General features: G+C 45.2%; 2 protein-coding genes across 2 annotated transcripts in view; one reads left to right on the forward strand and one right to left on the reverse strand.

Annotated features, from left to right (window-relative positions):
• Positions 1–14,876, forward strand: part of RNF169 (ring finger protein 169) — a 91,924-nt gene extending 77,048 nt beyond the window's left edge. The window contains exons 5-6 of the mRNA XM_055423675.2: positions 9,579–9,678; positions 10,146–14,876. Of these exons, the coding sequence (XP_055279650.1) occupies positions 9,579–9,678; positions 10,146–11,330 (1,285 nt within the window). The 3' untranslated portion in view covers positions 11,331–14,876. The remainder of the gene's footprint in view (positions 1–9,578; positions 9,679–10,145) is intronic.
• Positions 14,877–18,825: 3,949 nt separating this feature from the next.
• The window catches only part of XRRA1 (X-ray radiation resistance associated 1), an 80,278-nt gene continuing 72,394 nt past the window's right edge, over positions 18,826–26,709 (reverse strand). The window contains exons 13-19 of the mRNA XM_055423674.2: positions 25,559–25,652; positions 24,682–24,797; positions 21,627–21,968; positions 20,888–21,086; positions 19,990–20,105; positions 19,683–19,788; positions 18,826–19,284 (exon numbers count right to left, since the gene is read on the reverse strand). Coding sequence (XP_055279649.2) covers positions 19,031–19,284; positions 19,683–19,788; positions 19,990–20,105; positions 20,888–21,086; positions 21,627–21,968; positions 24,682–24,797; positions 25,559–25,652 — 1,227 coding nt within the window. The 3' untranslated portion in view covers positions 18,826–19,030. The remainder of the gene's footprint in view (positions 19,285–19,682; positions 19,789–19,989; positions 20,106–20,887; positions 21,087–21,626; positions 21,969–24,681; positions 24,798–25,558; positions 25,653–26,709) is intronic.

Genomic DNA, 26,709 nt, shown 5'->3' on the forward strand with positions numbered 1-26,709 from the left:
ATGTCCATCGAGTCAGTGATCCAGCCATCTCATTTTCTGTCGTCCCCGTCTCCTCCCACCCCCAATCCCTCCTAGCATCAGAGACTTTTCCAGTGAGTCAACTCGTTGCATGAGGTGGCCAAAGTATTGGAGTTTCAGCTTTAGCATAAGTCCTTCCAATGAACACCCAGGACTGATCTCCTTTAGAATGGACTGGTTGGATTTCCTTGCAGTCCAAGGGACTCTCAAGAGTCTTCTCCAGCACCACAGTTCAAAAGCATCAATTCTTCGGCGATCAGCTTTCCTCCCAGTCCAACTCTCCCATCCATCCATGACCACTGGAAAAACCATAGCCTTGACCAGACGGACCTTTTTTAGCAAAGTAATGTCTCTGCTTTTTAATATGCTATCTAGGCTGGTCATAACTTTCCTTCCAAGGAGTAAGCGTCTTTTAATTTCATGGCTGCAATCAGCATCCGCAGTGATTTTGGAGCCCAAAAAAATGAAGTCTGACACTGTTTCCACTGTTTCCCCATCTATTTTCCATGAAGTGATGGCAACAGATGCCATGATCTTCGTTTTCTGAACGTTGAGCTTCAAGCCAACCTTTTCACTCTCCTCTTTCACTTTCATCAAGAGGCCTTTGAGTTCCTCTTCACTTTCTGCCATAAGGGTGGTGTTATCTGCATATCTGAGGTTATTGATATTTCTCCTGGCAATCCTGATTCCAGCTTGTTCTTCTTCGTTCCTCATGATGTACTCTGCATATAAGTTAAATAAGCAGGGTGACAATATACAACCTTGACGTACTCCTTTTCCTATTTGGAACCAGTCTGTTGTTCCATGTCCAGTTCTAACTGTTGCTTCCTGACCTGCATACAGGTTTCTCAAGAGGCAGGTCAGGTGGTCTGGGATTCCCATCTCTTTCAGAATGTTCCACAGTTTATTGTGATCCACACAGTCAAAGGCTTTGGCATAGTCAATGAAGCAGAAATAGATGTTTTTCTGGAACTCTCTTGCTTTCTCCATGATCCAGCGGATGTTGGCAATTTGATCTCTGGTGCCTCTGCCTTTTCTAAAACCTGCTTGAACATCTGGGAGTTCGTGGTTCACATATTGCTGAAGCCTGGCTTGGAGAATTTTGAGCATGACTTTACTAGCGTGTGAGATGAGTGCAATTGTGCAGTAGTTTGAGCATTCTTTGGCATTCCCCTTCTTTGGGATTGGAATGAAGACTGACCTCTTCCAGTCCTGTGGCCACTGCTGAGTTTTCCAAATCTGCTGGCATATTGAGTGCAGCACTTTCACAGCATCATCTTTCAGGATTTGAAATAGCTCAATTGGAATTCCATCACCTCCACTAGCTTTGTTTGTCGTGATGCTCTCTAAGGCCCACTTGACTTCACATTCCAAGATGTCTGGTTCCAGGTGAGTGATCACGCCATCGTGATTATCTTCGTCGTGAAGATCTTTTTTGTACAGTTCTTCTGTGTATTCTTGCCACCTCTTCTTAATATCTTCTGCTTCTGTTAGGTCCATACCATTTCTGTCCTTTATCGAGCCCATCTTTGCATGAAATGTTCCCTTGGTATCTCTAATTTTCTTGAAAAGATCCCTTGTTTTTCCTATTCTGTTGTTTTCCTCTATTTCTTTGCATTGATCACTGAGGAAGGCTTTCTTATCTCTCCTTGCTATTCTTTGGAACTCTGCATTCACATGCTTATATCTTTCCTTTCCTCCTTTGCTTTTCGCTTCTCTTCTTTTCACAGCTATTTGTAAGGCCTCCTCAGACAGCCATTTTGCTTTTTTGCATTTCTTTTCCATGGGGATGGTCTTGGTCCCTGTCTCCTGTACAATGTCACAAACCTCTGTCCAGAGTTCATCAGGCACTCTATCTATCAGATCTAGACCCTTAAATCTATTTCTCACTTCCACTGTATAATCATAAGGGATTTGATTTAGGTCATATCTGAATGGTCTAGTGGTTTTCCCTTCTTTCTTCAATTTAATTCTGAATTTGGCAATAAGGAGTTCATGATCTGAGCCACAGTCAGCTCCTGGTCTTGTTTTTGCTAACTGTATAGAGCTTCTCCATCTTTGGCTGCAAAGAATATAATCAATCTGATTTCGGTGTTGACCATCTGGTGATGTCCATGGTAGAGTCTTCTCTTGTGTTGTTGGAAGAGGGTGTTTGCTATGACCAGTGGGTTCTCTTGGCAAAACTCTGTTAGCCTTTGCCTTGCTTCATTTTGTGCTCCAAGGCCAAATTTGCCTGTTACTCCAGGTGTTTCTTGACTTTCTACTTTTGCATTCCAGTCCCCTATAATGAAAAGGACATCTTTTTTGGGTGTTAGTTCTAAAAAGTCTTGTAGGGCTTCATAGAACTGTTCAACTTCGGCTTCTTCAGCATTACTGGTTGGGGCATACTTGGATTACTGTAATATTGAATGGTTTGCCTTGGAAATGAACAGAAATCATTCTGTCGTTTTTAAGACTGCATCCAAGTACTGCATTTTGGACTCTCTTGTTGACCATGATGGCTACTCCATTTCTTCTAAGGGATTCCTGCCCACAGTAGTAGATATAATGGTCATCTGAGTTAAATTCACCCATTCCAGTCCATTTTAGTTCACTGATTCCTAGAATGTCGACGTTCACTCTTGCCATCTCCTGTTTGACCACTTCCAATTTGCCTTGATTCATGGACCTAACATTCCAGGTTCCTATGCAATATTGCTCTTTACAGCATCGGACCTTGCTTCTATCATCAGTCACATCCACAATTGGGTATTTGTTTCGCTTTGGCTCCATCCCTTCATTCTTTCTGGAGTTATTTCTCCACTGATCTCCAGTAGTATACTGGGCAACTACTGACCTAGGGAATTTCTCACTCAGTGTCCTATCATTTTGCCTTTTGATACTGTTCATGGGGTTCTCAAGGCAAGTATACTGAAGTGGTTTGCCATTCCCTTCTCCAGTGGACCACATTCTGTCAGACCTCTCCACCATGACCCGTCCGTCTTGGGTGGTCCCACACGGCATGGCTTAGTTTCATTGAGTTAGACAGGGCTGTGGTCCATATGATCAGATCAACTAGTTGTTTGTGATTATGATTTCAGTGTGTCTGCCATCTAATGGCCCCTCCCAATACCTACCGTCTTATTTGGGTTTCACTTACCTTGGTCGTGGAGTATCTCTTCACAGCCACTCCAGCAAAGTGCAGCCGCTGTCCCTTACCTTGGACGAGGGGTATCTCCTCAAGGCCGCCCCTCCTGACCTTGTATGTGGAGTGGCTCCTCTCGGCCCTCCTGTGCCCGCACAGCCACCGCCTCTTGGACATGGGACAGCTCCTCTCGGCCACCGCCCTGACTTTCAGCATAGGCTAGCTCCTCTCGGCCACGCTTCTGTGCGTGGTCGGTTGTGCCCAGCCAGCGTCTCTCGCGTCTGCACCGCCGCGGCCGAGCAAATAAAGCAGAAGGAAGGAAATAACAAAGACCAGAGCAGAAATAAATGGAGACCAGGAAAACAATTGAAAAAACCAGTGAAACCGAGAGCTGATATTTTGAAGAGAAAAAAATTACTAAACTTTTAGTTAGGCTAACTAAGGGGAAAAAGACTTAAAAAAAAAATCAGAAACGTGAGAGAAGACATCAATACTCGATACCACAGAAGTACAAAGGATCCCAAAAAACTACTGTGAACAATTATATGCCAACAAATTAGATTACCTAGAAGAAATGGATGAATTCTTAAAAACATGCAACCTACCAAGATTCAATTATGAAGAAATCGAAAATCTGAATAGACAAATAATGAGTAATGAAATTGAATCAGTAGTAAAATACCTCCCAACAAAGAAAAACTCAGGACCAGATGGTTTCCCTGGTGAATTCTACCAAACATTTAAAGAAGAAATAATATGCTGACCCTTCTCTAACTTTTCCAAAAAACCGTAGGGGAGGGAACACTCCCTCACTCATTTTATGAACCCAGCATTACCCTGATACCAAAGCCAAATAAAGATACTATAAGAAAAGAAAACTAGAGGTCAATATCCCTGATTAATACAGCTATAAATATTCCAAACAAACTATTAGCAAACTGAATTCAGCAACACATTGGAAGAATCACACACCATGATCAACTGGTTTTACCCTTGGGTCACAAGGATGGGTCAACACAGATAAATCAATAAATGTGATATACCACATTGATAGAATGAAAGATGAAAATTATAAGATCTTAATGCAGAAAAAGTGTTCAACAAAATACAAATAGCCTTTCATGATAAAAACTCTCAACAAATTGGGTATAGATGGAACATACTAATACAGGCGATATATGACAAGCCCACAGCTAACATCATACTCATGAATGAAAGGTTGAAAGATTTTCCTCTGTGCCCACTCTCACCACTCCTATAGTACTGGAAGTCCCAACTGTAGCAGTCAGAGACGAAAAACAAAACGCATCCAAATTGGACAGGAAGAAGTAAAATTGTTCTTGTTTATGATGATATCATCTTATATCATCTTAAAGAAGATCCTAGAGATTCCACCAAAAAACTTATTAGAGCTAACCTATTAGTTTAGTAATAAGCCCGTGCGTATACAGTCAACTAATATGAGACGAGAGAGCCTAAAAAAACTCAGTGAAGAAAGGATGATCAGTTCAATAAATGGTGCTGGGGAAAACTGGAAAATTGCAGGCAAAAAAATGAAATTGGGCCCCTATTTTATATCACTCATAAATATTAACTTGAAATAGATTAAACTTTTAACCAATAAGACCTGAATGTATAAAACTCCTAAAAGAAAGCATAGAGAGAAAACTCCTTGACATTGTCTGGCAATCATTTTTTGGAGATGACACTAAGCAACAAAAGCAAATGTCGGTGGGACTGCATCAAACTAAAAAGCTTCCGCACAGCAAAAGAAACAGTCAACAAAATGAAAAGGCAACCTATAGAATGGGAGGAAATATTTGCAAATCATATATTTGATAAGGGATTAACATCCAAAATATCTAAGTTACGTATATAATTCAAAAGCAAACATTCCAACTACCATATGATACAGCAATTTCACTTCTGGGTATATCCACAAAGAATCAGAATCTCCAAGAGCTATCTGCACTCCCACATTCATCACATCATTATTCACAATAGCCAAGACATGGAAACAATCTTTAAGTGTCTGTCTGTGGATGAATGGATAAAGAAAATGTGAGATACATATATGTATATATAATTTTATTCAGACATGAGAAATAAGAAAATTCTGCCATATTCAACAGTGTGGATGGACCTTGAGGGTATTGTGCTAGGCAAAGTTAACTCAGAGAGAAAGACAATATTGTATGTCAATTACATACGGAATCTTTAAAAGCCAAACTCATAAAAACAGAGTATAATGGTGGTTGGCAGAAGGCAGAGGAAATGGGGAAATGTTGGTCACAGGGTATAAATTTCCACTTCTAAGGTGAATAGGTTCTAGGCATCTAATGTACAGTGTGGTGATTATACTTAACAATACTGTATTTATGTGTTTGAAAGCTGCTAAGAGAGCAGGTCTTAAATGTTCTTCAGCCCTCAAAATAAATGGTAATTACGTAAGGTGATGGAGGTGTTAACTAATCTCGCCATGGAATCCTTTCACAATATGTGTGTATCAAATGCCAACACTTTGTACACCTTAAACTTATACAGTATATGTCAAACAGCTCAGTAAAACTGTGAAAGAAAAGCATCCTGATTGCAAAGGAGCAAGTATTCTTCCTTTCACATCCTTGTTCACAGATGATATGGTATTATTCATAGAAAATCCTAAGGAATTCATGAAAAAACTATTAGAGCTAATAAATTTAGGAAAGTTGCAGGATTCAAGATAACCACACAAAAATCAGTTGCATTTTTTATATTAGCAGTGAACACTGTGAAAATATGATTAGGAAAGCAATTTTATTTGCAGTAGCACACACACAAAAAGCGAAAAAACAAAACCAGAATAGTTATGAGTAAATTTAACCAGGAGAAGGGAATGGCAAACCACCTCAGTATTCTTGCCTTGAGAACCCCATGAACAGTATGAAAAGGCAAAAAGATATGACACTGAAAGATGAACTTCACAGGTCAGTAGGTGCCCAATGTGATACTGGAGAAGAGTGCAGAAATAGCTCCAGAAAGAATGAAGACACTGAGCCAAAGCAAAAACAACAGCCAATTGTGGATGTGACTGGTGATGGAAGTAAAGTCTAATGCTGTGAAGAACAATATTGCATAGGAACCCGAAATGTTAGGTCCATGAAACAAGGTAAATTGGAAGTGGTCAAGCAGGAGATGGCAAGAGTGAACATTGGCATTTTAGGGATCAGTGATCTAAAATGGACCAGAATGGGTGAATTTAATTCAGGTAACCATTATATCTACTACTGTGGTCAAGAATCCCTTAGAAGAAATGGAGTAGTCCTCATAATCAACAGAAGATTCCAAAATGCAGTACTTGGGTACAATCTCGACAGAATGATCTCTGTTCGTTTCCAAGGCAAACCATTCAGTATCACAGTAATCCAAGTCTATGCCCCCACCACTAATGCCAAAGAAGCTGAAGTTGAACGGTTCTGTGAAGACCTACAAGACCTTCTAGTTCAGTTCAGTTCAATCGCTGTCTTGTTCGACTCTTTGTGACCCTATGGACTGCAGCACGCCAAGCCTCCTTGAAGATGTCCTTTTCATCATAGGGGACTGGAATGCAAAAGTAGGAAGTCAAGAAATACTTGGAATAACAGGCAAGTTTGGCCTCAAGAGATACCTGGAGTAACAGGCAAGTTTGGCTTGGAATACAAAATGAAGCAGGGCAAAGGCTTAACAGAGTTTTGCCAAGAGAATGCACTGGTCATAGCAAACATCGTCTTCCAACAAAACAAGAGAAGACTCTACACATGGACATCACCAGATGGTCAACACCAAAATCAGATTGATTATATTCTTTGCAGCCAAAGATGGAGAAGCTCTATACAATCAGCAAAAACAAGACTGGGAGCTGACTGTGGCTCAGATCATGAACTCCTTATTGCAAAATTCAAGGCTTAAATTCAAGAAAGTAGGGAAAACTACTAGACCATTCAGGTATGACCTAAATCAAATCCCTTACAGTTATAAAGTGGGAGTGACAAATAGATTCAAGGAATTAGATCTGATAGACAGTGTGCCTGAAGAACTATGGATGGAGGTTCATGACATTGTATAGGAAGCAGTGATCAAGACCATCCCCAAGAAAAAGAAATGCAAAAAAGGCAAAATGGTTGTCTGAGGAGGCCTTGCAAATAGCTGAGAAAATAAGCAAACGTCAAAGGAGAAAAGGAAAGATACATACATCTGAATGCAGAGTTCCAAAGAATAGCAAGGAGAGATAAGAAAGGCTTCCTAAGTGATCAATGCAAAGAAATAGAGGAAAACAACAAAATGGGAAAGACTACAGATCTTTTCAAGAAAATTAGAAATACCAAGGGAACATTTCATGCAAAGATGGGCACGATAAAGGACAGAAATGGTATGGACCTAACAGAAGCAGAAGATATTAAGAAGAGGTGGCAAGAATACACAGAAGAACTATACAAAAAAGATCATGACCCAGATAAGCCACGATGGTGTAATCACCCACCTAGAGCCAGATATCCTGGAATGCGAAGTCAAGTGGGCCTTAGGAAGCATCACTATGAACAAAGCTAGTGGAGGTGATGGAATTCCAGCTGAGTTATTTCAAATCCTAAAAGATGCTGCTGCTGCACTCAATACACCAGCAAATTTGGAAAACTCAGCCGAGGCCACAGGAGTGGAAAAGGTCAGTTTTCATTCCAATCCCAAAGAAAGGCAATGCCAAATAAGGTTCAAACTACCACACAATTGCACTCATCTCACACGCCAGCAAAGTAATGCTCAAAATTCTCCAAGCCAGGCTTTAACAGTGCATAAACCAAGAACTTCAGATGTTCAAGCTGGATTTAAAAAAGGCAGAGGAACCAGAGATGAAATTGCTAACATCCGTTGGATCATCAAAAAAGCAAGAGAGTTCCAGAAAAACATCTACTTCTGCTTTATTGACTACACTAAAGCCTTCCTTTTGACTGTGTGGATCATAACAAACCGTGGAAAATTCTTCAAGAGATGGAATATCAGACCACCTTACCTGCCTCCTTAGAAATCTGTATGCAGCTCAAGAAGCAGCCGTTAGAATTGGACATGGAACAACAGACTGGTCCCAAATTGGGAGAGGACATGAACCTCATTACCTCCTTTATAAGTTTTCTCTTAACTAATCTGCTATCATAACATTTTAAATCTTTTGCTCAAAAGAGTAGATGTAGCTATTCCATTCCAGAGCTAAATAAAATCACTCAAGGAAGTAATTTCTGTTTTGGATCATCTACATGGCTACGTGTCCACCTTATCTTCTGGTAAATTCTTATTTATCCTTCAAAATACATATGCCACTGAAGGCTTTTCCAACCCTGTTCTCACTCCATCCCAGGTAATTAATTAATAACTCTCTTTTATGCCATAATTTTTCGTTGTACCGTTTAACTGTGTTACATTGAGTTATTTGTCTGCTCCAGTGGACTCCGGTTCCTGGAAGACCTGGAATGTACCCCATTCTTTTCTGTATTTCCAGTGCCCAGATAATGCTCATGGGTGACTGGCGTATACTGAGTGTATGTTAAATGCTTGTTGAGTAGCTGTTACACAGTGAGATCAGTGTTATAATACAGCTACTTTGGGTTTTGGTTTGCATTATAAAATCATAATATAACGCACAAGACAAATCTTGTGATCTTGAAATCTCTTAATCACCAGGATGTAGGCCTTTGGAAGCTTAAATGTAGTAGATTAAGGGAGAGAGTATATTTAATTTTTACTCCCTACATGGGAATCTAGTGCATTGCTATGTGTTTTATAAGTACTTAAATATTTGTTTCATGGCTGATTTAGATTGCTTGAGAAGAGGTCTGGGCCTAAGCAAAGGAAAAAAAAAATGTTTCTAAAGGTGATTTAATACTGTATCCATCCTATTTTTTTAATTATTATTATTTTTTTAAATTATATTTTGGTTGCACTGGCTCTTCCTTGCAGTGTGTGGGCTTTGGTTGCAGCACACAGGGGCTTCTCTTGTGGAGCATGGACTTCTTGTTGCAGTACATGGGCTTAGTTGCCCTGAGGCATATGAGATCTTAGTTCCCTGAAGGGGGATCAAACCTGCATCCCCTGCATTGGAAGGCAGATTCTTATCCACTGGACCACCAGGGAAGTCCCTGTATCCATTCTATTAAGGAAGGTGAGGTGTCCCTACATTTCTCTAAGCATGAGTGAAATAACCATTGGTCTTGTGTTATTTAGGCAGGATCTAAGTTTGGAAACAAAGACTTAAACCAAATGTCCTCTCTGGAGAACTCTTTTTGGACAGGATTTGCTCTGAGAATTATTTTGTTAATTAATACATTTTCTGTTATAGCTGCATAGCTTTGAAAGCACAGAAGAGATTGTCATCTTTTTTTTCTTAGCAATCATAGGCTACAGTTGACGATTTGTCTTTGTTCTCTTTTAGGAACCTAAATTCCAAGATGGAAAGGAGTCAGAGCTGCAGTGACACTGGTCAGGACAGAGCAAAGAGCAGACTCAGAGCAGCCCCAACCAGCAAAGCCAAGGTAGACCTCAGACACAGGCTTCTTCTCAGACTCTCGCGTCCTGTCCATAACGTCCTGCACATGGCCACAAAAGAACAATTTCAGATGAGAAGAGGCACAGTGGATCCTAGGCAAACTCATTATGTTGGAGAATTTTACAAAACAGATGTGAAGGAAGAGAGTTTGAATTAGTAGCAAGATAAGTAGAATCAGGGCTCCTAGAAAAACCTTCTTAAAAATTCTAGATGAGGTTTTTTTCATAAAGGGTTTCAGTCTCATTATTTGTTTCATGTGTAGGAATTTCTCTAAGTGGTGGGTGCACTCCAAATTAGGGATTTTCTACATTTCTTAGACTTGTATCACCCTTTATCTCTTTTCTTACCCTTCTCTTCTCTACCCCTCTGCCATCAAGAAGGAATGATGAAGAAAAAAATTATATATATATATATATATATATATGTATACATAGTCTTTCTAATCTCTCTTAGGTCACAACCATGACACCCACCTCCAACCCCGTCATTGGCGTCCTCTTGTCCACACAAAACAACCGCTGCCTCTCGGCTCCTGATTTAACCGTCGAAAAGCGCCTGCCCTTCAGCTCCCTGTCATCCTTGGCTTCCTTACATAAGCCAGAACGCTCTATCAGCCCTGAGAGTAACGACAGCATCTCAGAAGAACTCAACCATTTCAAGCCCATTGTCTGCTCACCGTGTACTCCTCCCAAGAGGCTCCCTGATGGCCGCGTGCTGAGTCCCCTCATCATCAAATCAACACCCCGCAACCTAAACAGAAGCCTGCAGAAGCAGACTTCTTACGAGGCTAGTCCACGGATCCTCAAAAAGTGGGAGCAGATCTTTCAGGAGCGGCAGATCAAAAAGACCCTTTCAAAAGCCACCCTCACCTCCCTGGCTCCAGAAACAGGGGACGACTTACTGGTCTCTGAAGTTACCCAGTCTAGCAAGGAGAAGCCTCTTCTGGCTTTAAATACAAGACTTTCCAGTGGGCAAGTTCTCTCTGAGTGTACAGGACCTACTGCCCCTGACCTTGATTATTTTTCCTCTGTTAGCCAGACAAAAGCAGAAAAGGGCAGTGACCGTAAAAAGAACATTGAGATCCCATTGGAAACCTGCTGCTCTTCAGAACTCCCAGTGGGGGCTAGTGGGACTTCTTTGGAGAGAGAGCAATTGGAAAGGTCAGGATCATCCCCAGATGCCAAGTTAGATAAAACCTGTATAACAGCAACTATGAAAATCTCGGCAGTTAACTCAGTGCTACCTAAAAACAGTGTTTTGGGTGGGGTCCTCAAAACAAAGAAACAGCTGAAGACAGTGAATCATTTTGATCTGCCTAATGGTGTGCTGGCAGACAACCTAGGTGATGAGCCACTTCCTTCCTTGCGTCGGGGCAGGAAAAGACGCTGTAAGACCAAGCACTTGGAACAAAATGGCTCCCTTAAGAAACTGCGACAAAGCAGTGGTGAGGTGGGTCTGGCCCCAGCAGACCCAGTGCTGCGAGAGATGGAGCAGAAATTGCAGCAAGAGGAAGAGGACCGGCAGCTGGCTCTGCAGTTGCAGCGCATGTTTGACAACGAAAGGCGGACTGTGAGTCGGCGAAAAGGAAGCATGGATCAGTATCTCCTGCGGTCCAGTAGCATGGCAGGGGCCAAGTAGCACCTGATGAACAGTGTTACCTGTTTTTCTCAGAGGTCTTTGAGCTTGATCATTTACCCGGAAGAAATGAGTATTCTCACTTTGGGTTTCTTTTAATGGCAAAACACTGTCAAATATGATTCGGAGAGGTTTCGGGGCCTTTGTAGACTATATCCAAGGGAACTCTGTCTCTGCCTCCCTGTGACCCAGGCCAGAAGCACTCCTCACTCCTTAGGGTGGCCGCCCTTAGGGCATCCGGGCCAAATCTGGCAGCACCTGCTTGGCATGAGATTCAGGAGCAGAGTGGCCAGGGTTAGATGGTAGAGGAGAAAGGGGATGCCTTCTTACATTGATAGACCTCCTGACTTCTTTCAGCAGGTGGTGTTTTAAATCAGCCTTGCAGATAAAAATTAGTTCCATCTTTTTTTCCCCCCAAGAAGTACAACAGTGTAGTTTTTTGGCAGATCCAAAAAGGTTGTGTTCCCCCTTCTTACCTTTGCTTCAAGTAAATATACTTAATGAAATCAGTTTTTATGCTTCTACAAAAGTTAATTTACATTCCTTGTTTAAAAAAATAACATTTGATTAATACTGTATAGTTGACAGACCACATTCATAGTCATTGTTTAATTTGGTCTTCTCAGGAGACCTCACATGTAAGTGATATTAGCCCCAGTTTTTGATGATGAAACTGCATTGCAGATGTTCAGGTTCTCTCAACTACTAAGGGCATACATAGCCCAGACTGATTGCTGGGTCTCCCAACAACAAATCCCATGGATTTTTTCCACACTTAAGAGGTTGCCATAATGGACAGCAATCCAAGGACGTACCAGGGGAGCCTAGAGAAAGCTGGCTGGGCTTTTAATATTGATTGTGCAAAATCCACATGCAGATAATTGAGATTGACTGGAAGTGTAAACGTATACTGTACAGTTATCCACATGCCTCCAGTTTACAGCATTCTGTTTTCCTGGGGTTCCACTCTGTTAGACAAACTATGATTGGGCCTCATTATTACTCTACTTTTGGACAAGAGTTATCTGCAGTGTTGTTCTAAAATCCAAAAAATTTGCCCAGAAGTCAGGCAAGAACAGTACTGAGACTCCCTACTGTGGAAACACGGTGTCTAGCTGGATGCAGCTGGTCAATTCAGTCCCATGGACCTTTGGGGTTTATTTTCCTTAGCAGGTGACACCGTGTGTCTTTTGCATCTCTGGTGGTGCTTGGTGCTTCTGCCCATCTGGGCTCATTGAGAGTAGGGATTAAGATAGAATTTTAGGGAATCTCTGGTGCACTGGTATTCCCTGTGCATGTATGAGCTGTTACTATAAAGTCATGTGACTGGCTAACAAACCTTTCAGATCTTATATATCCCAGTGTACACTGTCCCCCTCAGGTGGTCTCAGCTGGATGCTGCACAGTTTTTCCAATGATGTCTTTGGTGAAAACATTTCTGGAATTGTCCTCAAAGTCTGGAGACATCTAGACATCTAATATTCAAACTGGAAAGGACGTTAATGGTTGTCTCTTCCAGTTTCTTCCTCTTACTAAGGCAGAAGTTAAGGTCCAGAACAATGACTCACCTATCCAGATCACAAAGGATTTACTGTATCACCTACTTTTGATTCTTCTCAGAAGATTTGCCTCCCTTCTTCTCTTTAATCTTTGAGTTATAGGAAAGAGAATTTTAATTTGAAACTAGTGAGAAGCTATTGGAAACCTTTGGAAGAGAAAGTAGGTTATCAAGAGGGTTTGGAGTCAGAAACGAGGTGCAGCTGTAAAGCAGTCAGAGCCGTTTTCTTGAGCAACTCATACACAATTCCCAGAGGAGTTCCAGAGCCGTCTGAAGTACCTGGGTAACCACTGAGATATGTGGGACCTCCTCAGTGACTACTTTGGTGGGGAGTGTCGCTCACCTGAATGTGTGTGTTCTGTGTCTGTGCGTGCACACGTGCAGATGTGTGTTTAGAAAATATACACCAATCTCGTTACTTCATATTCATACCACTTCAGTCTTAGGTCCTCCCAGCAACATAGGCCCTCCAAAAGCTGCTGGAGGGCATGTTGGTGCCCAGGATAGAAAAGCTGGCAGTAGTCTGTAGAGGACAGGGAGGGTGACTTACTAAATGCCCTCAGAGAAGACGTCAGTTACTGCCATTTCATGGAGTTCCTTTTCGATCTTAGTAAATGTTATTGGAAGGCTAGTCTCATTGGTAGTAGCAAAGACAGTTATTTTTCCACTTGTCACCTTTTTCTGTATCTCCAATAATTTGAAAAACACTTTTCAGTTGGAGCTAATTTTAGTTTTTGGAAAAAATATGAATATTTTTAATAGAAAAGATATATATTTTAAATATTTCCCCAAAGTAATACTTTCATTTTAAGAAATTGCTTAGTAGTGGCAACAAGTTTTAGCATCAGGTTGCACAGTGAAAATTTGTTACATGAATATTCCAAAAGCTGAACCAGTTTAGTGACCCCCTACTGTGGAGCCTTGAATGGTACTGACAGTTGTTTCCAGACTTCCAGCTGAGCAGCAGTCCTTCAAATACAGGCAAAGTAGTTTAGGCTAAGGAAGGAGGAGGCTTAATCATTCATCTTCCTAGCTTTGGAGGAGGGTAAAACCACTAAGATATTATCTGTATTTTAACATGCTTCCCATACTTAACTACTAAAACCCGAACACTTCTTTCTGAAAGAATTCCTCTCCCCTGTTGCTTAATTGTGAATTTGGTCACAAATGGAGTTGTTGACATGAATTCTTTAGAGAAAAAGACACAGAAGGAAAACAGAATGATGGGGAGGGTTTGTGAGCTAGAATGAAAGATGCGCTTTCTCACAAAACAAACATTTCTCACAGATCATTGGAATCTGCTTCACTATAGAAATTTCCCATGTTCTGTTTACTCTGTTCCTTGTGTATATGCATTGTGTTTTTTCTTATTAAAGGGGAAGTTATGAGAGGTTGGAGGATGGAGGTCATTCTAATGGGAAATCCAAGAAACATGGTTCCTGAGAACGGGGCTTGAAGTCCTTTTTTAACAAGTGGGAGAGATACTTTGGGAACATGTTCATGATCCATTGATTGTATCTGCTGGAAGAAGTTATCTGGGCCTGTTGGGCTGATGTCAAGTTTGGGGATTATGTATCCAGCCCCTGGCCCCTTTCATATAATTGCCTCTTTTTAGAAGGTTGATTCTTTTTGGCTGAAGCTTCCCAAGAAAACCTTTTGTAAATGGCTTCATTTATTTTTTTAAATGGAATCTTTAAATTTTTGCCTGGAGGACGCACTAGTGATGAATGCCTTCTGTGGATTTTTTTGTTGTTCATTTTCTCTTAAAGAAAAATGCCCTTAAGAGATTAAAGCTGCTTAATTAATTGCTATGTGATTACAAACTGACTAAGATGGAAAGCTGCCACTGGCTTGACTGGTGCTGATGACCGAAGGCTGTGCTGCTCATCGTTTTTGTTCCATTTAACAGATATTTCCTGAGTTTCGAACTTTTGCCAACCCTGTGCTGGGTCATGGATATAAAGAAGGAAAGGACAGTCCATGCTCTTGAACTCAGTGTCTCCTGGAATGTATTTGAATGTATGTGTGGCTGGAGAGTTCGTTAATGGTTTCATAAAGGGCCATAGTGATGATCTTGGATGGCCCATTCAAGGTACCGTCCAGCACCCTTGGACATTTTAGATACCCCTATCAGTTCTGTGAACTTGACTGCAATATTGCCTTCTGTTTCTGAAGTACTTTTACCAGAGGAGAATGATCTCTCTCCTCCCACGATTATAGGACAATTATAGTTCTCCAGGAGCTGCTTTTAGCATAAAACCCCGAGAAATGAGGAAGGTTGTGGATCACTGACATGGTCAGAGGAGGTTCAGATCTCAACTTAGCAACCTACCAACCTCTCCACGAACCAGACCTCTCACCAAAGCTGGCAGCAACTTGGGATTCTTTTCCTTTTTCTTGCATGGCTTTCCATTGAGATGGAAGGCCAACTGGTGAGGCGGGGAAGAACAGTGAAGGCTGGATCATAATCACAAAATGTCATATAGCTGGAATGGGCATGGGAGTTACCCAAGTCACACTATCCCACCTGATGCCCTGCTTCTCTTTAAGAAACAAGAACTTGGGGTTCAGTGCCGTGTGTCATATTTTGTGCTATAGTTATCTAGGGTCTGAATGAATAGTCCTCTTCAGTCCTCTGAGCTGCACACACACAATTTGCTAATGAAGGAGATATCCAAATGATTATTTTAACAGCTTTTTCTTCCTGCTTTTTTTCAGACAGAATTAAAATGTACCCAGATCCCTTGAATACACACCCAGGTAGGGAAACCCCCTCCGCCCCATAGTGAGAGTAACGTGAACGTGAAATCTTGGGAAGTGATATTTTGATTGAACAGCCTATCATTTTTAACTACCAGGGATTAGAACCCAGTCAGCTCTTCATTTTTCTTTGAAAATCAAAAACTCCATAGGGGCTTAATTTTTCTCGGCCAGCCATTTCTCATCAACCCACAGATTGGTCATTTGGCTTGGCTTTTAGAAGTAAATTTTGCTACTTATGTTGTGACTCAATGAGAATGACTTATTCTTGTGCCAATGAGGAAGCAGGTCTGCTTTTTATTTTTTGAGGGGTGGAATACTAGGAAAAGAGGCTGCTTGAATAGACTTTCCTCTAAAGATGATCCAGAAATGCATCTTGACACATGTCATACAGAAGTCTTCAGTTTAGAAACTGGTTATATTGGATGAAGGAAACGTGCCAAGACTGAATGTGCACATTGTTCTATGTATCATCAGTATTTTTTTCCTAAGAAAAATATTTACACACTTTGATTTGTGAGTAAATGCTTCCTTAATGCCGTGTCTCAGTAGTTGTGGGAGGCAACCTCAAACTGGGGTGCCTCCCTTTCTACCTTTTCTGGGGTCTTAAGAACTAGTTGGACAAAGCCAAGGCAAGGCCAGGCTTCTGTTCTTCCTTTCCTCTCATTTGATAAAGGGTAAAAATAGGGAGTGTACTCCTCAAAGATCAAGCCGAGAGAGCTCAAGAGCAGCTTTTGGGCCCTGGCTCCACATGGTGGCAGATTCTCCCTTATTGGCCCTGCCCTCTCCCCACGCTGTGCCACGAGTGGGGACAGGGGCTTTTGCTCAGTGGTTCAACCCTTAACCTCCAACAGAACCTTAAAAGTTAACCCTTAACCTCCAACAGAACCTTAAAAGTGAGAATGGACAATTATGTAAGGGCAATATGATTGTCTCAAGTGCCAACTAATGGGTTTTCTTGTCGGTGTGTGACTGATGTACTATTTATTTACTCTTAATTCTTCATACAGTTATCCTTAAGGCTTATCCCCTTCCACCCAGAAAGAAAATAGTTTGGATTTTGGTTTTATTCAACCTGCTGTCTGCAGTAGAGTATAGAAGGGGCAGTGCCACGGATAGGTGCCTCCTCTCCAACTCTTCAAAAAGAGCATTTTGACAAAGAGAACTCAGAACAGGGCCTGCCCATCAGGAATGCTTCTGCCCACACAGGACCAAATGGGATGATACGTTATTTGAACAGTACTAAAGTGCATTCCTCAATGTAGGTTTGCCAGGCTGAGGAGAGGCCCAAGTTGAGAATACAGTAAAGCGAACTCATGAATGTTCTGCTTCTAGTCAAAGTCTTATCTTTCTGGAGAGCAACCTCACGCAAATCTGAGCTAAATGTAGACTGGTGCCATTTTTGCTCTAGAAGATGCCCCATACTGGAATGTCTTGCTTCAGCATTCAAAATGATGATAGGAAAGCCAGTTTATTCAGATGGTACCCATGTGGAATAACAGAAAGGTAAGAGCATCTGATCTAGGTAAGTATAGCCTCTTCAGGATAGTCTCATCCAGGTAAAGGACTGGCCTGACTGGGCAGAGAGAGCAGATACGCTCTGGGCCAAAAAGCAGAGTTAGGATTACTGAGGGACTTGGGCAGATGCTTACCCCGATGACTTGAGCCATCCAATAGTTTTCCCAACAAAGGAGGGGACAGCCTTCAGAGGGAATGAGCTCCCTGTCGCTAGATGTGCAAGCACAAACTGAGTGATCTGCTGGGGAGACTGCAAGAGACTTCCTGCCTTGAAGCTGGGAGAGCATGTCAGGAGCCTTTCAGGCCTGTGAGCTTATGGTTCGATAGGTGTTTCTGGCTGAAGGGAGCATCCCAGATTTCCTGAATTCGAACCTAGTGAGGTTTACAGTGTGAATGTTGGGGTGGAACTCTTTCCTAACGTTAGCAGAAGGGTGGTTTTGGGCCTAGGCGATCCAACGTGGCAGTTCAGCAACAGGCCCCAGGACAGGAGAGCTGTGGAGGGTAGCACTGTAGGTATTACCTGAATCGGTCCAGGTGCCTGTGTGAGTGAGATGTAACTGGCTTCGTAACTTGGCATGTCTATGAGAATGTGTGTGATTGTGCATGAGACTGAACTTGAATGTGTATGTCTGGTATGACACAGTTTGGTGTAAATATGTATCTCACCCTGTGGCTGTGGTTGAGTATGATAACATGTGAACACTTGTGTCTTAATAGTCTCACACTCAAGATACAGCAGATACTGCACCACAGACCTGTGGCGACCAGACTACTTCGCCTTAATTACATTAGGTTGTGAGACTTTGAGCCTTGCCATGGATCCTTCATTTCTATGCCATTGCTTCCTGGACCCTGGGAACTACAGGCCTGCCCCAGGTCTGACTTGTAGGCACCTCTAGGAGAGCAGTCTAAGGAGCAATCATTGGCCAGGTGACTAGGTCACACCCTTGTCCGTCCCGAAGTGCACTCTCCAGAATTCAGCCCCAGTGGCCTTCTCCTGACCCTCCTCTGCAGCAGGTGCGGAGTACTGTGCACACACAAGAATGGAGCAGCCCTTCAGGCTGCCTTGACCAGAACTAGCTTGCTTACCCTGCGTCCAGGCTGGCCCTGCACAGTCCACAGTCCACAATCCAGTTTTAGAGTCATATCCCACTATACTTGCACATGGGACTTTGGTTTACATCCTGGATTAGAAGACCTTGGGAAACCCTGTAAGCCCTTCCCTCAACTTGTCCCAACTTTGTGGTGATGTCCATCTAACAAGGAAATCCCCAATCCTTTTCTCCCTTCATTTGCTGTCACAGTGGAAAAGGCTGCCCAACAGAGAAAGCCAGAAAAGGCCCTAGAGGCCTCAGTTTTGCACCTGAGCCCTGCTCCCAACACAGACACACACTATTGGACCTGTCCCCCGCACACATGGCTGTGGGCAAGTTAACCTCTCTGAGCCTTAGATTCTGTGCTGCTGCTCTGTTTCATCAACCATTTTGTGTCTTAGTGCTTACCTCAGCTCTGTGGGATTATAGTGTTGTCACCTGTGTGACTCGGCAGGTTTCCCATGGGACTCTTAAGGCTGTGTCTCAGCTGGGGTTTCTCTCCCACAATGGAACAATCTGGCCCAGGCTCCAAAAAGCAACGAGGGCTACCTTGCTCTATGTACTCACTCTTTATTGCTGTTGGACAAGGTGCTGATTCCTGCCTGGCCCAGGAAGGGGAGGTCATGACCAGCTCCCCACTCTCTGTGGCCAGCAAGCAAGGCTGAGCAGAGCTCGGAGACCCGAACCTGTCCCAAGGAGCAGTCAAGGGCATGGCACCCTTGCGAAGGGTGCAGGGCACAGGCTAGTTGGCACCCATGGCCCTGTGCACAGCCCTAGCCTTTCAAGTCACTGGCTGTGGGCTCCTGGTAGAATTCATCCATGAATTCGAGGAAGTGGCCCAACTTAGGCTGGCTCCCGCTTAGTGCTGGGCGGGCCTGGGGCGGCGCTGTGGTCCCAAACACAGACCGCAGCGAGCAGCGCACCAGCCGCCGGTAGCGCGCACGAAACTCCTTCAAGAGCTTTTTGGCCTCCAGGAACTGCTTCTGGTTCACCAGCCGCTGCTCTGTCCGCTGGCGCAGGATGGCTCCTGTAGGGAGAAAAGCCAGGAGGGACACCCAGGTCACCTGGGGTCCCACCTATCCCGGAGCAGCAGGGACTGGGTCCAGAGCTCCCCCATAAAGTGGGATGGAGTGGGAAGAGGACGTTGAGGGCCTAAAAATGGTCTCTCCAGCTTGGGCACTAGAAAGCCAGAGGGGTCGGCTTCCGAATCTGCCTCAAGCCGTTGGTAACATGCTGGGTGACGTCAGGCAGCTCTCTGCTGCTCTCAGGCTCAGTTCCTGCATCTGCACATAGGAAGGTCGGGCAGATGCTCTAAAGGGCTCTTCCTGCTCCGACACAAGCCCTCTGCCTTATCCCAGCAGGGGAGTAAACGTCTAGACCTCAGAGCCTGGCTGATGAGGACGGGGGGTGGGGCCTGAGCCATACCTAGTGGAGCCTCTTTAATGATCTGGGTGTCCCGCATGCGAATGAGGATGTCATCCAGCAGCTGGGCTCGTGTCTTCCGTGGGGGTGGAACAGGGATCCTCTGGGTCTGACAGGAGGTGAGAGAGCAGAGTGTTAGCACAGGCTCAGACTTTCGTGGCCTCACCTCCTTATACAGTCACAACAACAGGCAGGGGAGAAATGGGGGCACTAGGGAAAAGCATGGCTCTTGAAGGTCCCTAATGACAGCCATTTCTGTCCCTTAGGGTCCCCAGGGGCAGTTCACATGCACAGTGAGGTGGAGGCTTACCCGCTTCTCCTTGGGAACATAGTGTTTCTGCAGAGTATCCAGCCTGGGCTTGCTGGAGCGGTACACGAGTGGGTGTTTCAACATGTGCTGCAAGGCCTGTGCGTTTTTCTGGATTCCTAGGTCAAAAGGACAAGGTTGAGTCAAGGCACATCCCCCTCCTCCTGGATGCCTCCCCTGACTTCTTCATTCCCCATTTCATAGCAGCCCTGGGTAAAAGGATGGGGGTGCCAAGGAGACCCTTTCTAGCAAGAAGACATGATTCCCATATCCTGGCCTGACCTGTTGTGGTGCCAGAGGTGCCATCATTCAGTGGATACTTGTATCACTGAACAGGTCCTAATGGAAAAACAGGTCCTAAGGACTTAGCAGCAGCAATGGAAAAACTGCACAGGTGTGGGGAAAGGTAACCCATTAACCTTGGAGGGTTACACTGCAGAGACTGACACCCACAAGAGCACAGCCGAGCACCAGTGCAAACACATCAGTCCAAAATAAGGGGTGGAGAAGATGCTGCCTCCTTTGTCTCAGACCAAACAGGGAGGATTCTGGATGTTCATTTTAGGGATTAACTGGGCTGGGGAACACCTGGGGAATCTGACTAGTCTGGGTGTTTGTTCATTAAACCCTTCCTGGAGAGACTTCCAACCAAAGCAGTTAGGTCCAGAATGGCTGGAATCCCTAAACAGCTGTGATTCCCTCAAAGCCAATGAAGGTCCAGGCCAGGGGTCCTGACAAGTAGGGCTCTAAACCAGGACACTCCCAGGGGCGCTTTGACAGACATTCAGATGGAAAATAGCACCCAGGCCTGGAAAAGTGTTGGCACCTGCCTTGGCTTTGCCCTGACTTGCTCTGGGTTGTGGAGAGGGCTCCCTGCCCTAGAGACATTCTCCTTACATACCTTTTGGCTCAACGAAGGTGGGGTCGGGCGTGGCTGTCAGCAGCTCCTCATAGCCACGGTACTTCCTGGGGAAAGAGGCAGATGGGGGCTTCCTGTGAGTCCTCTTTGCCTCTCTGGGTGCTGTGGACGGTGGTCTTTGTTCTTTCTCCTTTGTCTCTGAATCATCCCTCCGGAAGATGGAGGAAGATAACCCACTGACCTGTGCCCAAGAAGGAAAAGGAAATGCATTCCATTAACACCTCTGAGCTCTGTGTAGGTCCCCAAGCTGCATCCTATTAAGGGTGAGAAGAGTCAGACATGAAAACAGACAATGACCATACACTGAGATAAATGCTGTAACAGAGGGGAGCACACGGGTGCTGGCTGAGCCCACAGAAAGCTCTAAAACAGCCAAGGAGGCCAGGAAGCTTCCTGGAGGCACTGTTACCTTAGCCCGAGCTAAGTCTTGAAGAACCAGGAGAGCCATTCCCAGGCTGGGGTTGGGGAATGGTCTGCAAGTGATGAGAAAGGACCGTGATTTGTCCCCATCGGTGTCCCTATACCAGTAACCCTGGATCAGTGGGGGGCTGCAAACTCCCAGAAGGGGTTTGCAGGCCCTGCCAAGGGTGCTGCTTTCTGGTTTCCAGATCTACCGTGTGCTTAGTTCGAGTTGCCTGATTGCAGTTCAGCCATCTAAGGATTGGACAGGAACACATGGGAGCTGGGAACAAGGGGGCGGGAGCAGGTGGGGTCCAGGCACCTGGGTCAGGAAGATGGATTCTGTGCTCTTGGTGTCCTCATCTGACAGGTGGTCTGGGCTGAGGCGGCCAGCAGCATCGCTCCGGTGGGATGTCTCCTCACTATGCACAGTGGAGTTGGAGGAAATGGGAGGCAGTGGCACGAAGGTCCGGTGGGGCATGGGAGGGCCCCCCAGGCCCTCGATGGGCATCTCTCGCTCCACAGAAATGGTTTTGGTGGCAGGCGGCTCCTTAGTCAGCTCTGCCTCTGACTCCAGCATCTCCTTTGAGGAAGACTTGATCATCATGGATGGGTGAGGGAGAATCATAGGCTGCTTTGGCACCTTGGGAACTTGAGTTTTCACCTGTCACGGGAGAAGGGCTGAATTGGTCTGCTTCCTAGTCAGAATCTCTCCTCCTGGACATAAGCAGCCTAAGGCCAACCAGGATAGTGGTCAAAGCACTGGGGTAGGTCTCATGGGGAGGGAAGGGACAAAAATCACACATAGTGGGCATCTACGATATGCCCCATACATGACATGTTAAAGCTTTATTTGCACCTCAAACTACCCAGTGAATAAATGTCCTCATTTTATCAATAAGGAAACAGGGGCTTAGAGAGGTAAAATGACTTGTCCAAGGTCACAGAGTTCTTCAGTGGCAGAGGCTCCGGGCCTCATTCTGGATTCTTGACTCTATCACTCTGCCCTTCAGTAGCCACATACCCCTCATCAAGCAGTCCCTCAGTGCCCATGACTTTCCTCAGGGACTCCGAGGAGGGCCTGCGGGAGATGGTCCCACATTTTCTGGAAGGTGGCAGCACCAGGCCCCTGTCAGGGTGCCAGTCCCTGCACCTTATATAAAGACCTATAAGGCAAATCTCTCTCAGGGTTTAGACCCAAGGAAATAATTTCTTTCCCACTGAACTGCTCGGCTTTCTTAATTAGCAAAAGCCTGTCATCTCCCCTCCATGCCTCTGCTCATCTGCCAGGAGAGAGCCATGTGCCCAGCTTCCCTCAGCTGGGCTTAGTTCTGCTTCCCCTCCCTAGTTACCTGGTGAATTGCTTATTCTTTGTCAGAAGTCTTTAGTCTACTTACATCTGTATTTTGACAGGCCATGCAGTGCAGTGGAAAGGTCTCAAGCACAGTCTACCTTTTGAGCTCACACAAGGGGAAAACAGTCCCTGCCTGCCTATCTTGCAGAGTTTTCCCAAGGGAGATCTCAATGGTGTACTCCAATGTGCCTGGTGGACTAGGGAGTAGGAAGGATGACTATTTTATAAAATAAGGTTCTTTTTAAGAAAGTATTTCCTTTTTGAAATACATAAAATCTGTGTTTAGATTTGAAGCCTGAGGGACCCAGTATTTTTTCAGAACCCATGCCTCACAGTGGCCAAAACAAGTGCCATTATTTGCCAACTGGTGGGGAAGGGGCCACATTGATTCCTCCCTCTCACAGGTTTGTGCTGGAGGAGTGCTGGGGATGCTCTTCCTCTATCCCACCACCAATATTCTCAGCAAAGACTGGATAATCTGACTGGCCAGAGGTTGAGAGTCACCGGGTCCTGTATGCTGGACTGCTGAGCATCCAGGGCAGGTCATGATATCGTCCATCTGTGTTCTCACATAGAAGCCTCACACTGCTTTCTGGTTCCACGTTGGGTGGGTCCAGCCCTGCTCTGGCAGGTTCTCCATTTTCTCCCTGTCCTGTTCAAGTCTTGTAGGAAGGAGTGCCAGCAACCTTGGTCTATGTAACTGAGTAAAAGGCTGTACATCCAACCCATCTCTGGGAGCACATTGGGGACATGCAGTCATCTCCAACCTGCCTGCAGCCCACACCACACTCTCCGCGTAGCCCATGCTGGAGGTTAGACAGCATTTACAGAGCACTGATTTGTTTCTCATTTGGCCACTGGTACATGTGTTTATCCTCCATTAGTTGGAACGATGGTGGTGCCCCTAGACCCCAACACTCCCTTTTAACAAGTAAGTTATTTCACCTCTCTGAGCCTGCTTCCTTGTCTATGGTGAGGATTACGGGGGAGCGCGTGTGCAAGTTCTCAGCATGGGTGCTCTGCACACGGGAGAGAGGATTACGTACTGAGCATCTGGCTCACCCCAATTCCGCCCCTCCCCAGCTGCCTGACGGGAAGGGAGGTAGTAGGACCCTTAGAGGAGGCAGCAGACGGGGGCAAAGATTATGGAAACCCTCTGGATTTCTATTGTTGGTTTTAAATGCTGCTCTGGTTCCCTGAGGGCTCAAGACAAGAGCTTGGCTATACAAAGGTAGACGCTAGAAGGAGGGGACTAGGGAATATCTTTATTTAACTTCTGGGGTCAACATTGCCCAGCCCAGCTTTTGGCTGTAGGAAGACAAAGGAGGGAGAAGCATTTCACAGAAATTTCTGAAATCCTTTGGATGAAAGAGGGAGGGATCTTACTTTATGGCATCCCAGAAGTTAAGTCTGGACCACTAGCTGAGGGGAGGTACCGAGGGGGCGGGCCACTCTCCACACCAGGAAATGCTTCCCAAGAGTCAGGCAAGAGATGCGTATTCTAGGGCTGGCAAAGCCATTCATGATACCAGGGGTGACTGTAACTTGCACTGGTAGGGGGTTTGGGCAGTTAATAATGTATCAATTTCATCTAGTCCTCTCAGTAACTCAGAGGTTTTAGAGTTGAGAAGCTGATACTCAGAGAGTAAAAATCTTGCCCAAGTTTAGGCAGCTATGAAAAATGATGGCACCAGACTGACATGTGCGTTTTCTGACTGGTTTCCCCCCACTTCTCCACAGTGTCTTTTTTGGACCTCAGTTCCTCTGGAAAATTAAGGGATCAGACTCAATGCCCTCCATACTCCTCCCTACTATGATTTTTGGGTCTCTGACTGTCTTACCTCTCCTGGGTATACCTGTATGTCATACAGTGAGGGAAGGAGAAGACAAAACTGCTACTACAAACCTAACAGAAAGATCCCAGGCATTGTGGGTGGGAGTGGCTCCGCTGCCAGGCTGATCTGCAGCATTAAAATAGGCTCCACTCCCTCTGGGCTTGGGGGTCCTGCCTTTGAAGGCTTACCTTCCGAGAGTCCTTCCGAGGCATCAATATATGATGCTTAGCCTTTACTATCTTCCTTCGAATTAAGTGGATTCCCAGTCGCTCCTGGAGGAAGCTTTTTAGCAGTGGTGGGACCCCTGGAGCCATGATGGGAAAAGAAGATTATTTTGTTAGCTAACATTTACCGGGGACTTCTATGTGCCAGGCACTGTTCATGTACATGTATAACCTTACTTAATTCTCACACCAGCCCTAGGAGGTAGAAACCTATATTATGCCTATTTGAGGCACAGAGAGGTTAAGGAATTTGCCCGAGGCAATGAAGACAGTGTGGAGCAGAGATCAGAATACCCTGGTGTCACTCCAGAGACCCAGGATTCTAAAACGCCTCCAGCTGCTGCATCTGGGACAGTGGGCTCCACTACTGACCGGCAGCTACTGCATTCAGGGTGCTCTGGGAGGGGGAGGGCTCTGCAGTTCGGCTTCACGCTCCTCCCCAGCTGGGAAGTGGGGAGTGAGGTCGCAGCAGAGTTATCCCACAGGGCAGAGTGTCATTATGGAGCTCACACAGGATCTAGATAATTCTGTCCTGCATTCCCAGTGCTGCCTTTTATTTTTTGCTGTGTGACTTTGGGTAGACTGTGAGTCTCTCTGATCCTCAGTTTCATCTTCTGTGCGTAAGGACAATAATGCCTGCTTCACAGGGTGGCTGCTGGGACGAGCCAGTGCAGAGCATACGCTCAGCAGTGTCTGCTGTTTTCTACAGCCCCCGGTGCACTGTGAAGCTTGTCCACCCATGACACAGAGCAGAGCAGGGCTTGGCTCTGAGGTAGGGATGAGGTTCGCCACATTGCTTCTTGGGGACTGGCTTCAGGGGGCAGGTTTGTGGTTACCATACCTCGTGTATGGGTCACCAGAGGGTTGTTGTGAAAGATGAGCTCACAGAGAGATGGGAAGAGAGCTACTGGCAGGATGGCATCTTCCTTTGCAATCTGTAAGGAATGCAGGAGAGCATCAGATCGACACCGCCCCGCACCTCTGCCCAACTGCTTCCAGGCCCTACAATGCAGGGCTGCATGCCTGCAAGGTCTGGGGTGGGAGCGGGGCTGGGGGAGTGAGGCTGCTGGGGACAGGACTTACTGCTGGGACTGTCTTATCTCTGCAATTTCACCTGTCTGCACCCAGAATACCTGTGCCCCTCCTGGCCCAAATCTCACCATCACTGTTTCACATTGAAACCTAAGAATTTTTCCCCTTTTCCATATTGGATATGTAGCTTATACCAAGTATTGAGGATGTTGGTGACACAAATAAGAACAAATATATGTAGTACTTGTCTCACAAGAAGCCTGGAAATTTGGCAAGGCGCTGACTTTGACTTCAGCATACAATCTGGCTGATACTTCACCTTCCTTGGTGTGACCTCTACACACGTCAGTCTGTCAACAGCAGTGACAGTCTCTTTCACTGTAGCCTGTCTGGGCACTGGTAAGTGAGGGCTGGGGAACAGGAGGTTGGGGGAACACACGCACCAAAACGATCAGCACAGCCAGTGAGGTAAGGGAGACCCATGTCTGTCCAGGGCCCGGAGGCCGCTCTACCCCATGAGGCCAGCCTCTGAAGGGCAAAAAACACTCCTTGTTGAGAAGAATGGTGAGAACATCTGGGCACAACCTTGGGTTGGGTGTCTATTAGCAGTGAAATAGAATCAGAGCGGTTAGGACCGGGGCAGTGGCCTTTCAGATGCCTTGACACACTGGAAGGTGTTTAGTCAGATTTGGGGCCCATAGAGAAAACCAAGTGCTGGGAGTGGGTGGTAGCTCAGTCTGGAGCCTCACTGGGTAGGGCCAGATGCCCCTGGGGCAATTACCTATTCACTGTCTTTCATTTTGGTTCCTTCAGTCAACAAATATGTACTGAATGACTTTATGTGCCAAGCTGCGGGCTGGGACTGAGTGAAAGAGACACAGTTCCTCTCCTGGAGGAACAGTACCTGGTGCGAAATAAGCACTGAAGAGGCAGTGACAGAAGCGGACGTTTACAGCGGTG

This window comes from Moschus berezovskii, chromosome 14, assembly GCF_049115385.1.
Source record: "Moschus berezovskii isolate FMDL1 chromosome 14, NW_MosBer_1.0, whole genome shotgun sequence".
NCBI lineage: Eukaryota > Metazoa > Chordata > Mammalia > Artiodactyla > Moschidae > Moschus > Moschus berezovskii.